The 14,348-nt window shown below is 44.8% G+C and overlaps 1 protein-coding gene across 2 annotated transcripts in view; it reads right to left on the bottom strand.

The window, feature by feature from the left end:
- Positions 1-14,348, bottom strand: part of LOC146185531 (nephrin-like) — a 177,868-nt gene that overhangs the window by 27,799 nt on the left and 135,721 nt on the right. For both annotated transcript variants that reach the window (XM_084606481.1, XM_084606482.1), the window contains exons 4-6: positions 13,775-13,984; positions 8,969-9,280; positions 3,394-3,593 (exon numbers count right to left, since the gene is read on the bottom strand). In XM_084606481.1, the coding sequence (XP_084462607.1) occupies positions 3,394-3,593; positions 8,969-9,280; positions 13,775-13,984 (722 nt within the window). The remainder of the gene's footprint in view (positions 1-3,393; positions 3,594-8,968; positions 9,281-13,774; positions 13,985-14,348) is intronic.

Raw genomic sequence — 14,348 nt, 5'->3', positions numbered from 1 at the left:
GATTTCGTCGACGATGAAAAAAAAATAAGCTAGGGTTTAGCTTTAGCTAAACCCGGTGGGTTGCGTAAGCAAAGCCGACGTAGCTGCTGCTTCTTCTTCTCTTCTTCTTCTTCTTCTTCTTCTTCTTCTTCTTCTTCTTCTTCTTCTTCTTCTTCTTCTTCTTCTTCTTCTTCTTCTTCTTCTTCTTCTTCTTCTTCTTCTTCTTCTTCTTCTTCTTCTTCTTCTTCTTCTTCTTCTTCTTCTTCTTCTTCTTCTTCTTCTTCTTCTTCTTCTTCTTCTTCTTTTCTTCTTCTTCTTCTTCTTCTTCTTCTTCTTCTTCTTCTTCTTCTTCTTCTTCTTCTTCTTCTTCTTCTTCTCTTCTTCTTCTTCTTCTTCTTCTTCTTCTTCTTCTTCTTCTTCTTCTTCTTCTTCTTCTTCTTCTTCTTCTTCTTCTTCTTCTTCTTCTTCTTCTTCTTCTTCTTCTTCTTCTTCTTCTTCTTCTTCTTCTTCTTCTTCTTCTTCTTCTTCTTCTTCTTCTTCTTCTTCTTCTTCTTCTTCTTCTTCTTCTTCTTCTTCTTCTTCTTCTTCTCTTCTTCTTCTTCTTCTTCTTCTTCTTCTTCTTCTTCTTCTTCTTCTTCTTCTTCTTCTTCTGCGCAGCGTGGCTAGCGATCGGGTTTACCCGACGGCTTGAATAGCGGCCCTATCTGCGGGTCGCTCTAAAGGTCGAACGTGGCTACCGGCCGGGTTTACGGGACGGGCTGAAATCTGGAGTAGTATTGCTTACACAATGAAAACGAAAGTAAAGTTTTGAAAAGAAAAAGGGCAGAGGTACGTATTGCTTCAGAAGCGATTCGTATACGAGTAAGGTCGAGGTTACGTCTAAAGGAGCGCGAATGGCGCTGCTAAAAACGAATTCAGAGATTAATAGTAAATTTTTAAAAATTAGTCTCTTCTTGTAGCATATACTTGCATGTAACGAACACCCGAGTGTAAGAGCAAAGTTCTAACGTAGCGTTGCAGTACATGTCGCTATAAACAGGTTGAGACGCAGCTGCATCTGTCGAAAGGACTGATCTCCGAGGGAATTAATGAGGTTTGAAACAGGACACTGTGCCGCATCGCTCAACCTTAGAGACCACGTATCAACATTGAATTCCGCAACAGCTATGCATCATGACGTGCAGATATAGGCAGGCACCATCCTGCGTAGGCGGAACGCGGCTGCGGTTCGCGCTGCGTAGGTTTGAGCAGTGGTTTTGAAACAGTCGTCCAAACGGCTGCGGTGTGTCGTGTTCAGATTTCAAGTCAGTTATTGGCAAATGATTCGAAAGCCGCGCAGAACGCAATTCTACTCGTTTGGAATATTTTGAACGCCTACCTTCCTCGTCGTTTGGCGGTTCGAATAGCAGGAAGTTCGAACGGCTGTTGGAAATTCCATGTAAACGCATAGCGCTAACGGCGCATCTTTTATGTCGTTCCTTAGTGCTGAAAAGCCGCTACACATCAGAACCACTCCAGCAGCTTTCTGCGCCCGTCTCGGATTTTGAAGTCGTTGCGCTTTCCCTCCTCTTTTGTGTCTTTTGGCAGTCAGAAACTCAAGCTTCGTCTTTTCTATAAATTAACAAAAACTTCGTTGTCTTTCAGTTTTTTCTATTTTCGATAAAAACAGATCTACGCACCATTTTCCGACGGCAAGTGTATCAATTTTCCAGATTATTAATATAACTTAACGAATACTTGCTGTTACTAGGATTCCGTGACATGTAAACTAGTCAGCGTATAACTCTTTATGATTGTGCTCAGATGTTCGCCAATATTACCGAAATGTAAGCTGCCCATATTTCCTAGATCCGTTCAAAGGTACCGTGCAAACGTTTTTCCAAGCTACACTGAGACGTTAATTAAGACAGCCGCATTGCTACAGTTGCGAACAAAGTTAATTGCGACAAATTTTCAAAGGAGACGTCTTGCAGCAGAATAAATTACTTGATGAAACGAGGTATGTGGAGCCCTATATACTGCGTGCCAGCCATAATGTCAGAAAGTAGTGCGTCCAAGAAATGCTTGAAAAACAATAAAATGCGACGAAACTCGACGGTAAAAAAAGATGTAGGTTTCACATAGACTTCCAGAAATTGCGAAAGCCGACATTACATGAAAAAAAAAAAAAAAACCGTTCCCGAAGTAAGGCTTGTGGGTGCATTGGCGTCACATTCCCTACGAATATGACACAGCAAGAAAAATGGTTTCAATTACTACACGTGTCGAACTCGATATGCAGACTACAGACGCATCGCTTTCAATATTTTGGTTGTTGAGTAGAGTCACTGATTAGAACGAAGAAATATAGCGCATTGCTATACCTCGAGCCTTCAATACATTTTATTATGGCGGGTACAGCTTCACTGCAATTCAGCATTTCAAAGACTTAGTGATAACTTCTAGGTCAAATGGTTTTTAGAAAGCCATCGTCTCCCTAATTATTCACTTTTTCTTCATATTACGGTACCACCGCCGAGTTTCTCCATTCAGCTTATTTGAAGAAAGCGGTAGCTTTAAAACTAAGAGCCCATGGAACGTTGCGCGCCGCGTAGGTCGGGGCATGTTCAAAAGTTCCTTAATACAGCTAAATTTGCTGCGAATAACCTCCTTACCGCTTTTGCAGTTATACTATTAATCTACGAGTAACTACGGCTCTTTAACTCAAAACCATATACAGTTTCAAATCATGGGCTGCCAGACATAGCCCTGCCTATGCTTTTAAAGTTGCCATTATACATATAAATTTGGCATAGACTTCTCGCTTTTACGGGTCTTCTATACAATTGAGAAAGTTTCAGCACTTCGACCTTTTCATTGCTGTTTGCGAATATTCTTCAGCTTACTTCGAGTCATTAGTTTACCCAGTTGACCGGGAAAGGTAAGACCAGTCAATACTAATGTCGGGGCCGAATTGGACAAAGACGCGCTTAAATAAGCAAGCAAAACCCAGGCATTCCATTTCGAAGCGAGCAGCCTCCATTGTCCTGACAGCTTCGCTCACTTGGAACAATACGCGAACTTTTCCGCGGCAGTTTGCGACGATATAGCAATTAAGCTGGCAGGGAATGTATGTTTAGAAAATGCTTCCACATAGCGCAGCACGTGTGCCGACTTTGAAGTGGCGAAAGGTACTGTTAGGGCCGTACTTTGGAGAGTAATAATGTCAAAAATTTGGAAGTCCGTGAAGCTGCGTTTTAACACATTTCGCTGACATACAGCGTCAGTCCTATTTCTAATTATCGCCAATGCCGCTGCTCCGAAAGTGCACAGCCTAAATCGATTCCCGAAAACTTCTTCAGCGTCGCTGACTACGACATTCTCTGCTACGTTTTGCGGCCGACCTCATGCAGGTTTCTAGGCCGGTACTCTTACCTTCTGGAGAACGAGCGACCTGTTGCTGATGATGATCCCAGCCGACGTGTTGGTCTGCAGGTCTTTGCCTTCGAACAGCCAGCTGATCTCGCTCACGGGAGGGTTGGCTGCCACGCTGCACTCCAGGTACACGTCGTGGTTCTCCAGAATACTGCTCTGGCGAAGCATGTTTCCCAGTCGCACAACCAGCTGGGGCTTATCTGTACAACGGATAAAAAATTATTCATTCATTGGCTGGTTGACTAATCGATTGATCAAATTATTACCCAATTGATTGATTGGTCAACTGATTTATTGATTTGTTGATCGATTTATTTATTTATTTATTTATTTATTTATTTATTTATTTATTTATTTATTTATTTATTTATTTATTTATTTATTTATTTATTTATTATTTATTTATTTATTTATTTATTGAACAACACGTTCAGGTTAGCCGAGGCTTCGCTTGTTATGACATTAGAATATTTCCTTGCAGAGGGTTTGAGCAAATACCACGCATCATGTTCATGCACATATGACAGACACACATCATATGCAGACAAACTTCTATCATTCGGCGACTTCACATGCGTGTAACATCTATAAATCGCTTCGGTTGCATGCCTCGTGAATGAGCTAAATAAATCAACGAATAAATACCAACCTCCCCCCCCCCCCCCCCCCCCCACCCGCAAAAAGAAAAAAAAAATTTGACGTGCCTAAACTGGAATAATATCCGTCGGAGGTAACGGAGCAAGTTGCGTTTCGAAGAATAAGGAAATTCAAATAATATCCACGCTCTCCGAAGCTAAGTTCATGTAAATTAATTATTAGGATGTTCAAAAACATCAGTTCTCCTTCTCTCACCAGCTCCGCTGAAGTTGTTGACAGAGCAAATACCTCCAGTTTCCTACACTGTTCTATATTAGATTGATATAAACGCACTAACTACAATTGCACATATACATCTATACAATATTTCTGAAGTAATGTGAAGCAGATGCGTATAAACAATTCCGCACATTCAGAATGTGAAAACTGCGGCAGTTACATTCACGTCTAGTTGAAAGCAATATCCCTTAATTCCAACAAAAGTATATAATTTTAACATCTAAGTACTTTCATGTGCTGGAGATTCCAAAAAAAACACGTTAAAAAGAAGCTGACCTTGACGAAACTCCAAATGTTGAAGCTCCTAAGGCGCATTTTTATATCTCATAGAAGTTATTTACTCTTTATGAATACGGCTAGCAAAATAATCAATATCCTCGAAACCAGCACCATGTACTTTAATCCATAATCTCAAGCTCGGCAGTGCTCCCTAATAATGTCCGCTGAAAAGGCATCTCGAAAACTGCGAAGCCGCAGTCTTTATCTCCGTGCATTAGCTGCCGCAATCTTGTGCTTCCCAGTTCGTATACGTATTTTAAGCGATCAGAATGAAGCGATTTCTCAACATTCTGCCTTGATGAAATTTTTTTTGTTCCACAAATTGATTACTCGAGCTTTCCGCCTATCTTTCGCGAACACCGGGATGCACGAGTGCCATTGAACTATTTCCATAATCGATTTTCTGCTGTCATTGTTTGTGGAAAGAAACTAGGACCTGTTTTGTATAATGTAAATAAAATGCGCATAATTTCTTTGAGACGGCTGAAAAGCCCTTCGGAGCGGTGTTGCCAGCAGAGGTTAAAAAACAGGATGAGCTCCGCATTGTTCTGCAAGTCTTTCCTTTGTTGAAATAAAGTGGTCTTTTTTTCCGCAAGAATAAAGCGCTCTCTCATGGATGGGCCGTCGGGAAATTAAGCACACGGGTATCGAATAAAAATCTTCACAACCGCGGGAGAGACATAAAGAGGTAATTATATGAAGGTGCAGCGATCATATATGCGATTATACGCGGCGGCAACATATCTTGGCAGCGAAAGAAAATGACAAGTGATGAGCGTGCCTAACGGTGTCCTTCCGGCAAAACAGTTCAGCCGCACGATGATGCGCCATTCATTTGCAGGGTTTGTTTCGGGATTGTAGTTCGCTGCATTGCTCTTGTAAGTGACGTTATCTTAGGAAGCTTCTTGTAATAATACGCGCCTATAAAGGCTGAATTGCCTTTCCCGCGAAGGCGCTGGACTCCGTAGGTCATGTCCACATACTTGACGTTCTCAACATGGTACGGCAATCAGGTGGATCTTACTTTTAACGTCTCAAAGAGAGCTAAAGATTCATTTGACCAAGCGAATTGCTAAAAAGAGTAGTTACGTACGGACGGAGGCCATTCGCTACCTAACCGTCGCTCTCCTGCTCGCAAAGCTATGTCACGGTGCCGTTTGCTTCGATTTGATCGCTGCAAGCCACAAGTCACTCGGCCCGCTTCTCAAGTTTGTCTTGCGGGGAATACCAGGCCTCACTCCTCGATTGCATAATTGTTGCTCATTGAGCTCGCCAGGAACTGGCCTGCGACACGCATTCAACGAACGCCGCCTCCTTAATCCTCTTTTTGACGAGACCAACCTTTCAGCCCATTCTGGAAGATCTTCCGCACCTTGGACAGAAATCCGGGTAACAGCTCCAAATCCCCGCCCTAATCAACCTCAAAGTTCCCGCAGGCTGTCGTCAACGCAAGGGGCTCGATATGCAAGACAAGTTTAAGCAGTCGTACCGATGACTCCTTTCTTTCGACGACGACACAAACAGCAAGTTTGCAGCTAAAGCTCAATTACTACCAGGAGTGTTCGCCACAGCACTCCACTGGCCACAGTGGGTGTAGATGCCCGCCTGTGACAGAACTTGTGCTAACGGCCATCGAGGTCCTTACTCTTTACCGCCTAGAACCTGGCACTACCATCCATATCAACAAAAACGTCAAGAAGCTATAAGCCCGCTCAACGCCCGTACTTGCGTGAACTCAGTGATATAGAATATCAAACAGCATGCCCCAACCTACAACAGACCTGCCAGGTCTCGGTAAGCATTCACTGGGTACCCTGACATCCCGTAGAAGAGACTGGAAAGCGGACATACCCACGAGGCCGCTGGCGCGCAGCTATAGCCGAAAACCACTGGCACTACCTCCAAGTGAGTCCGTCGCACTTGGACCACCCTAATTATTTTCCCACCCTTCTCATCATACCTGACTCCGTCATCACCCGCATAAACATTAGCAGAGAGATGTCTTGTGGGACATTACCCCCCAGCCCCCTGATTATTCTTGCCTTCTTCGTCCAGCCTAAGTTCTCGTTCACAAGATGCGAGCCAATGCAGGGCACGCACCGGATATCCTGGATCGATGACAGCGAGCCGAAATCGGCTACCCCAAATATCTGCCCACCTCATTCAGATATATATTCGTGGACTGGGACTGTACGGCACCCAGTGCCAACGTCAAGCGCAAGTTAAGTTCCTCGCTGAAACTCGTTTCAATATCTGGCGCGTTCACCCTTCCCTGGCCCGTCCACATCGCCCTTGGACCTACTGTGGCAGTCTTATCAGAGTGGTACTAGTAACACGCAGTTCAAAAATTTCCCTTTCATGAGCGCATATATCATCGCATTCGTCCCAATAATGTGCACCCCCTGCATAATCGCAGTCACGGTACTGCTGCGACTGAGAATAATTTGTCTCACAGCTGAAATGTGTTTTCCGGCCTTCATAATAAGCTAGAAAAGAAAAAAGGAGAACAGCGCCGTCAGCACGTTTGCTATTGATCGAGCAATTTATTAATGCTTCCATCTTCCGCTAATGGTGCCGGCCTGCCAAATATAACAGCGGGAGAACCAAGGAACGAACACGCGTCTGAAAGCAAAATCGAACGTTCCACACAGAGTACCGCAGGCGCCTCTCCGCTAACGCTATGGCGACGATGTCGCGCAGTAACTAAGCTTGCTCACCACACCGTTACAACAGGTACGCATGCAACTATAGCGCCCGAGAACGCGGTAGGTTAACAGGCACGCTGAATTACTTTAACGCGCCACGCTACCATAAAGCTGCAGCTGGTTTCCATCGTTACCGCCCCCACTGCGCCCTATTCATGCATGTGCACTAGGTGCATATGGTCCACTCCGCTGTTGCGGTGGGACGATCCAGAAAGATCGCAATGCTTGAAACTTCGCTACATGCCACTACCACTAGTATGACGTGGTTATGCTACGCATATGCTAACAGAAAATGTGGGTGGGCTTCGAGTTCCAAGTAGTCAAGTTCTAGTAAGCGCCCCCCGAGGAACGATAACAGCAGCGGTATGGACATCGAGAGGTAAAACAAAGCGTGTTATTAAACATGGGCAGGATGGTCACTCCATGAACCAGGCGCAAAAAAAAAAAAAAAAAGTAAATGTAACATTGTCTTAAAAAAATTAAATGTCACGCTTCTTAGTCTTTTGAGGCTATTCCCTTTAATTGCTCTCTTCCATTCAACCTTGTTGAATTCTTGACCATTCTGCGTTCCATACGGGGATCTCGGTGACATGGCAAGGATGCGGCAAAACCTTAGGCAAAAATTACAGGCAAAAAAGAGTCAGTATGAAGCAACATTTAACGCCACTGAGAATCGAGCCGATATTTTTTTATTTCGAGATTTTATGTGCTGAACGTGTGCAATGAGGGCGTTCTTCACACAATGGCACAAAGTAGTTAACAGGAACAAGTATAAGAAAGCGCTGTCACGCGCACGCACCGAGATACCAGTACGGTAAGAAGTAGCAATTTATTGCTAAGGTGAAACCAACTACACTGCGCATGCCATCAGCAGGAAGAAAAGCGGCAAAGTCTCAGCAATCGCACTATTGAGTGTACGTCCTTTTTCAGCTTAAATACGACATTACGCCTTACAAACAACACTATAAATGAAGTTTGAAGAGCAGCGGAGATGAAAAAGAGCGGCAGTAGTTTTTTTTTTTCTTTGTTTTGTCAGCATTTTTTAATCGGCAAAGACGATGTCATTCTTTTAGAGTATAAAACAACATAAATGTTAGTGCATATTCACATTTCGTTTCTGTGAAATTATAATGCCAGTTTTTGAGTTTTAGCGCCATAGCGTTCAAGTGCCCGTTATTCCGCAAGTCCGGCGTCACGATCATGGCGCTGGCAGATGGTAGGTGGCAGCCAATATGAACCAGCACTAATTATTGAATTGTTTGTGCGACTTAACGAGAACACATGATATCAGAAAGTTGGGAGGAGCTTTCAACTCGGGTTGCTTGTGCATGCCGAGTAGATGTGCGCGAACCAGAAACAGCTATCACGTTATACACTTAAAGATTCAGCTTAATTGCTCCACCCAGTTTTCCAGCTTGTCCTCAATAGCTTAGGAAGCTCGAACAAGAAAGAATTAGTCATTAATGCATTGGTGCGTGTACGAGTCGTTCATTTAATCCTGCAATCTTTATGGCGTCTTTGTGGGAAGAACTTGTAAAATCGACATTTAACCTCACGTAGTAACCAGCTGTTCGATGGTCATTCTTACAGCGAAACTCAATTCGGTACTCATGGCGGTTTCTTGTTCCCTTCTTTGTCTGACGTTACGTCTTTCGTTTGGTTTTACCTTTCCCAACATCCGTAATAAAAACAATGTAATGGGCTGTGCTGCTCACATAGGACCCGGATGGTGGTGACGTCTTCGACGGTGGCGTGCGGCAGGCGTTCGTTGAAGGCTCGGCACGTGATCTGGCGGCCATCATCCTCCACCGTTGGGGTAATCGTCAGCGTGCTCGCCGACGTGACCGAGCCTCCGCCCGACGAGTCCACCGTGGTGGTGGTGGGCGCCGAGGAGAGCCTCTGGCTGCCCTTCCACCAGGTCAGCTGTGCGGGCGGCCGCGAACCGGTCGAGACGCAGCGGAGCTGGCCTGGCCGGCCGGCCTCCAATGCGTGCGTCGTGCCCACGATGGACACGCTGGTTGGACCCACTACGGAACGGCGCATTAAAGAGTCGCGTACATGCATGGCGCTGTTTTCAGTCGTTGCCGGTATTTTGTTTGTTTGTTTGTTTTTTTTCAGAAAATGGCACTGAATGTTTAGAGCTCAGGGTTTCATTTCTCATTTCTCTTTTTCTTTTCTTTACAGACCCTTTCTCAGTGGAATTACATAAGGGATGGTTTTACACGCCAAGCTCGGTAGTCATGTGCCGGCTCTGCGGCCGAAGTTGGCATAGCCATCACCTCTGTTATCATTAGCCAAGCAGTGTAAAATAGCGGCTCCTACAATTTGGGGTCCACAAAAGATGTTAATTGATGAGTCCGTGATATACACGACAAGTTGGATGGGCTGGGTGACAATCACATTTCGAACCCATGTTCATATAGCCCTGTCAAGGCAACTTTAATGTTATTTCCATCGATTTACGCCCGTTTGCTGTCAAACTAGAAGATAAAATGACATTGCAATGGATAGCCGTAATCAACAGGTCGGTTACAAGGCGTGCAAGACATGAATATCAATTTAAAAGCCACTTCGTTCTTTCGTTCAAAATTTCGCAAAACAGTTTCGTTCACAGCTACATCATTTTCGAAACATATTGAAGACTTACCAAACTTTATGCATTCTCCAATTTTCGTCATCGTAATTGCCATCATTCGCAAATGACATGCAAATCACATTAGTTTTAGTCCCGTAGCAGCGGGGACAAAAATTTCATTGAACTGAGCGAATGTCAATTGGTGGGAACGACAATAAGTTTTCTAGTATGTACCTTACGCCTCGCCAACACATTTCTAGAAAAGGAAAACAATGGTCAAACTTTCATACTTGCCTAATGAAATAATATCAAATCACAGTGTGGAACATCTAGCTCTGATTACCTCGTATAACACGTTGAATTTGCCATTTAAAAATTGCTGTGGTTTATCTCTGAATAAACTAGTGCATTGGAAGCTTGTATGCACGGTTACACATAGTAAAGCTGTTTTTTGTGGCAGCTTGTTTATTTTCTATTTGTCCTCATTTAGCTAAGACTTATACAGCGATTACCCCAGATCTGGGCTTTTCAGTCTCGTTGTCGACTCGCCTTATAACACAACGCAACTATACGGGATCTGTGACGTGGCTTCCCGTAGTCGCCGTCGATGTCGTTCGCAGTATACGCGCTGGCTTTCCACTGATTCATCCATCGTTCATCTGAAGTACGGATGCTTTTCATCCTTGTTTTATAAGTGCCCGAGTAATGACGTCATCTGGAGCTACTGCGCATGCGCGACATGCTCAGCGATTTAGTGGAGTCAGCGGCGGCGCAACTTTGGCGTCATGTACACCGCATCTGTAGCTACTGCGCGTGCGCAACGCGCGCAGCGAGGCTGTGGAGTCGGCGTCGGCTGAGCGGCGCACTGTTTTGTTCGGCGCAGCGAAGCTGCGGAGTCTGCGGCGGCAGCGGCTGCGGCTCAACTCTGACGTCACACGCGGCGCACCTATTTGGCGCATGAACATTAGCGGCTCTGGCTCCGCACGGCGGTCTCGGCTTTACGTGGCATAGTGAAGCTTTCGCTTCAATATTTCTCAGCGTTCGTAGTAAGTCCCCGAGGCAGTGCTACGGTGAATAGCTAGACGACGTCTGGGCTGACTGCTAATTTTTTGCACGTGAACTCGTAACCAAGTTCGAGTACAATGCAGTTAAGAAACATCATTTCTAGTTATGCATCACACGACTCCAGCCGAGCGAGAAACGCAGCGTGGTGATAAGAATAACTGGACATGGTCTAGAATGGTCGCTCATGGTAAGGCAAAACGGCACCTGAGCTTTGCAAAACAGTCCTCTTCATACGGAACTAGAGAAGCGTATGTGTTGAGTAAACGCTTACATAGAGAGCAAAAGAGGACACGTCAGACCAGAAGCGAAGAAATGGCTGCATGAAAAAGACACGTAGGTTGAAGATACAAAGGTACACGCAAAAGCGAATCCTTCGTTTACGTGTGTCTTCGCCTCTCCGCCGTCCATGTCTGTTTCATGCAGCTCCTTCTTCGCTTATCAAATGAGCCACCTAGACCGATTAGAGTTCTACAGATACTGCTACGCCCGACTAAATGTCGACATTAACTTGGAACTAGGCAAATGACTGACATAGTTTTTGTTTCAGATGCTGTACGACAAAATGACGTCGTTAGCGCTCACTTCTAATGGTTCTCATGAATGTGCCATACGGAAAGGCCGTAGACGTACTGAGATATTAATAATCATGAAATATGAAGCAGGATATGACGTCCGTCCTCGGGGTGGGAAAGCGATGTATTTAATACGCATATGTTCCAGACGCACGTGGGCATAAATAGAAAAAATATATTTTTTCTTCGGGCCTAACCTAATGACCCAGCTCATGTACCTTCCCCTGCCTTCATACACGAAGCACTAGCGAACCCTTACTTATTACTTGAGATGGTTTAAACTTTGTGTCAGGCCGGCTTAGCACCACATAAAAAGAACCCATGCACCCTGTACGCTACGGCAAACGTCAACAAAAAACATTCTTCTGCAAGACCACAAGTCTGGCCCGAAAAATTGAAAACTTGCGGCGAATGGAGTCAAATTTTCATTTGCCGAGTCATCTTGATATGAGATATGTGCTCCATTGGCACGTCATCGGCGTGAATCAGTGATTGAGCAAAAGTGGAGCTAACTCTTCGAATACATAGATTCACGTTTCCTGAAATGGGCTGTGTTTGTAGAACAGCAAGGTTTCTGCTCGAAGTTTTCTTTGTAATACATGCATCTGTCAATCCGATTGCGCAGCGGACGAATTACTTAGCTTCTTTTCGCGTAAGCATTATTAGGCTCAGTGGGCTAAAAATGGAAAATAAACGTCTCCAGAACATGTCCACAGAAATAGTGCACAAAAACATTTGCGCTATGGACACCAGAAATTTCATTTGATCATATTCGGTGTCCTTCGAAATTCGAGTATGGAAAATTCAGCGCTGGCTTACAAATTTCAGGGAGCCGCCCAACAACATTTGTCCTCCTGGACGTCCAAAATTTGACCTTCTCGGGATTGGGCCGAAATTGACGCCCCACCTTAAATTGAGTAGGACCAATAAGCGGTGAGCACCAAATTTAGGTCGGCAAGATACAGAATTCGGCCCTTTAGACTCTCAAATTTATTCTCTTGAGAATTTTGCGGCGATTGCTGTTCAGCCTAATCAGCGTATGACCAGTGCAACGGTTCCCTTGAAATTTGGGTCGACTGTCCCCTAACTTTGACCCCCTGAATCAATGTGGCCTCAGCCCAATTTGACTAAACCTGATGTCTAGCCTATTTCCACTCCTGGTAACCTCCAACTTTGAGCGGGCCATGCTGAAAATTTGCTCCCCTCCAACCCCCTTCCCCGAACCTCCAAAATTTTACTTCATCCGAATTTGAGCAATATTGGCACGTGATCTAATTATCCAATTAGAGTATAGCCAACTCAGTAGCGGCTCCCGAGTTTAGGTGCGCCATCCCGAGTGTCGGCTCTATCGACATATGAAATTGAGCCTCCTTGACCACCAAAATTGGAAATCTTCAGAATTAGACTGAAATTGATGTCTAAACTAATTAGAGTATGGCCAACTCAACACTGACTTCCAAATTTTGGTGGGCTATCGGCCAACATTTGGCCCCTGCACTTCCAAAATTTTACCTTGTCAGTATTTGACAGAGATTGGTGTATAACGAAATTTAGGTGGGCGACTTCGCAAATTAGTCCCCGTCAACCCTCGAAAGTTGAGCTTGTGCGAATTCGACCAAACTGATGTCAAACCTATGGGCGACTCATGGCGGCTTCCAAATTTAGGTGGGCCACACCAGGAATTTTGCCCGCTAGATACCAAAACATGACCTCGTCGCTGTTTGACCAAAACTGATTGCTAACATAATTAGGTAAAATGAATTCAGTGGTGAACTCCAAATTTGGGTGGGCTGCCCGAAATATTGACCCCGTGGAGCATCAAAATTTGGACTCATCCCAGTTTGACCAAAATTCATGTCTAATCTAATTTTACTATAACCAACTTAGTGGTGACTTCTCAATTTATACTGACCATCCCCAAAGTTTAGCATGATTACACATTCTCCCCTGTTGGCAGACTACTGTCGTCCTTGTAATTTGTATAGCATGCAGATGAGCCCTGGCGAAAAAAGCTGGTGGGGTTTTCCCTGAAGCGTGGTTCGACCATTACTTGACAAATGACTACTTCTTCTCCCACATTTAGCTAACGTAATGCATACCCTACATATATTTGTGACTAAAGCACTGAGCGAATTTCGTCGTTGACAACGATGTGACTGGTATGTCGTGGCAGCTGCGTGAGCTCTCACGGTGCAATTGATTGACGTGCACACTTTCACATGTCATTAACATGAACTCATCGATAGACAAAGGAGATTCGATAGCAGTCTTTTAGCTGTTTAAGGTCCGCAAACCCATTCGCAACGTACGTATGAGGTCGACGAGAACTGAAGCGCTCAGCGGTTCGGAGATGTTGTTGTTGGAGGCACGGCAGATGAGCTGCGCGTGGAGGTCTCGGCGACCAAGGGGCCCCACGGCCAGCTGGCTGGCGGCGTCACCAGTGCCGTCGCCGCCTGGGACGAGCACGTCTTCCAGGCGCCGGCCCTCGCGCCACCAGGAAAGGCTGGCGGGCGGACGGCCTGCGGCAACAGCAGAGAACACACGGAATAATTCATATTTTGTTGTTATCTTAAAGATGAGTTTTCATAATATTATCTTGGGTCACACATAAAACGAGAGTCCTGTGACCTGCACTTCGTATAACTTTGTTTCATTCTTTTGCGGACTTAGCTGGTATTTAGGCAGTCGCAGCAGTGTCACACTAAGAACAATTAACATAAAAACTCGCACACATTCTACAAATTGAGTAGAATTCCTCAAATCACACGTATGTATACTTGATTGCACATAATCACCCCTGATTTCTAAAGCAGTGATTATTCATTTCATGCACGCCCGAATTCTGCTGTACAGCCGACGTCAATGCTCGTGGAATCGGAAAAA

This window comes from Amblyomma maculatum, chromosome 6, assembly GCF_055883805.1.
Source record: "Amblyomma maculatum isolate TAMU_Amacu chromosome 6, ASM5588380v1, whole genome shotgun sequence".
NCBI classification, from domain to species: Eukaryota; Metazoa; Arthropoda; class Arachnida; order Ixodida; family Ixodidae; genus Amblyomma; species Amblyomma maculatum.
This window is presented reverse-complemented; position numbering and strand designations above follow the sequence as displayed.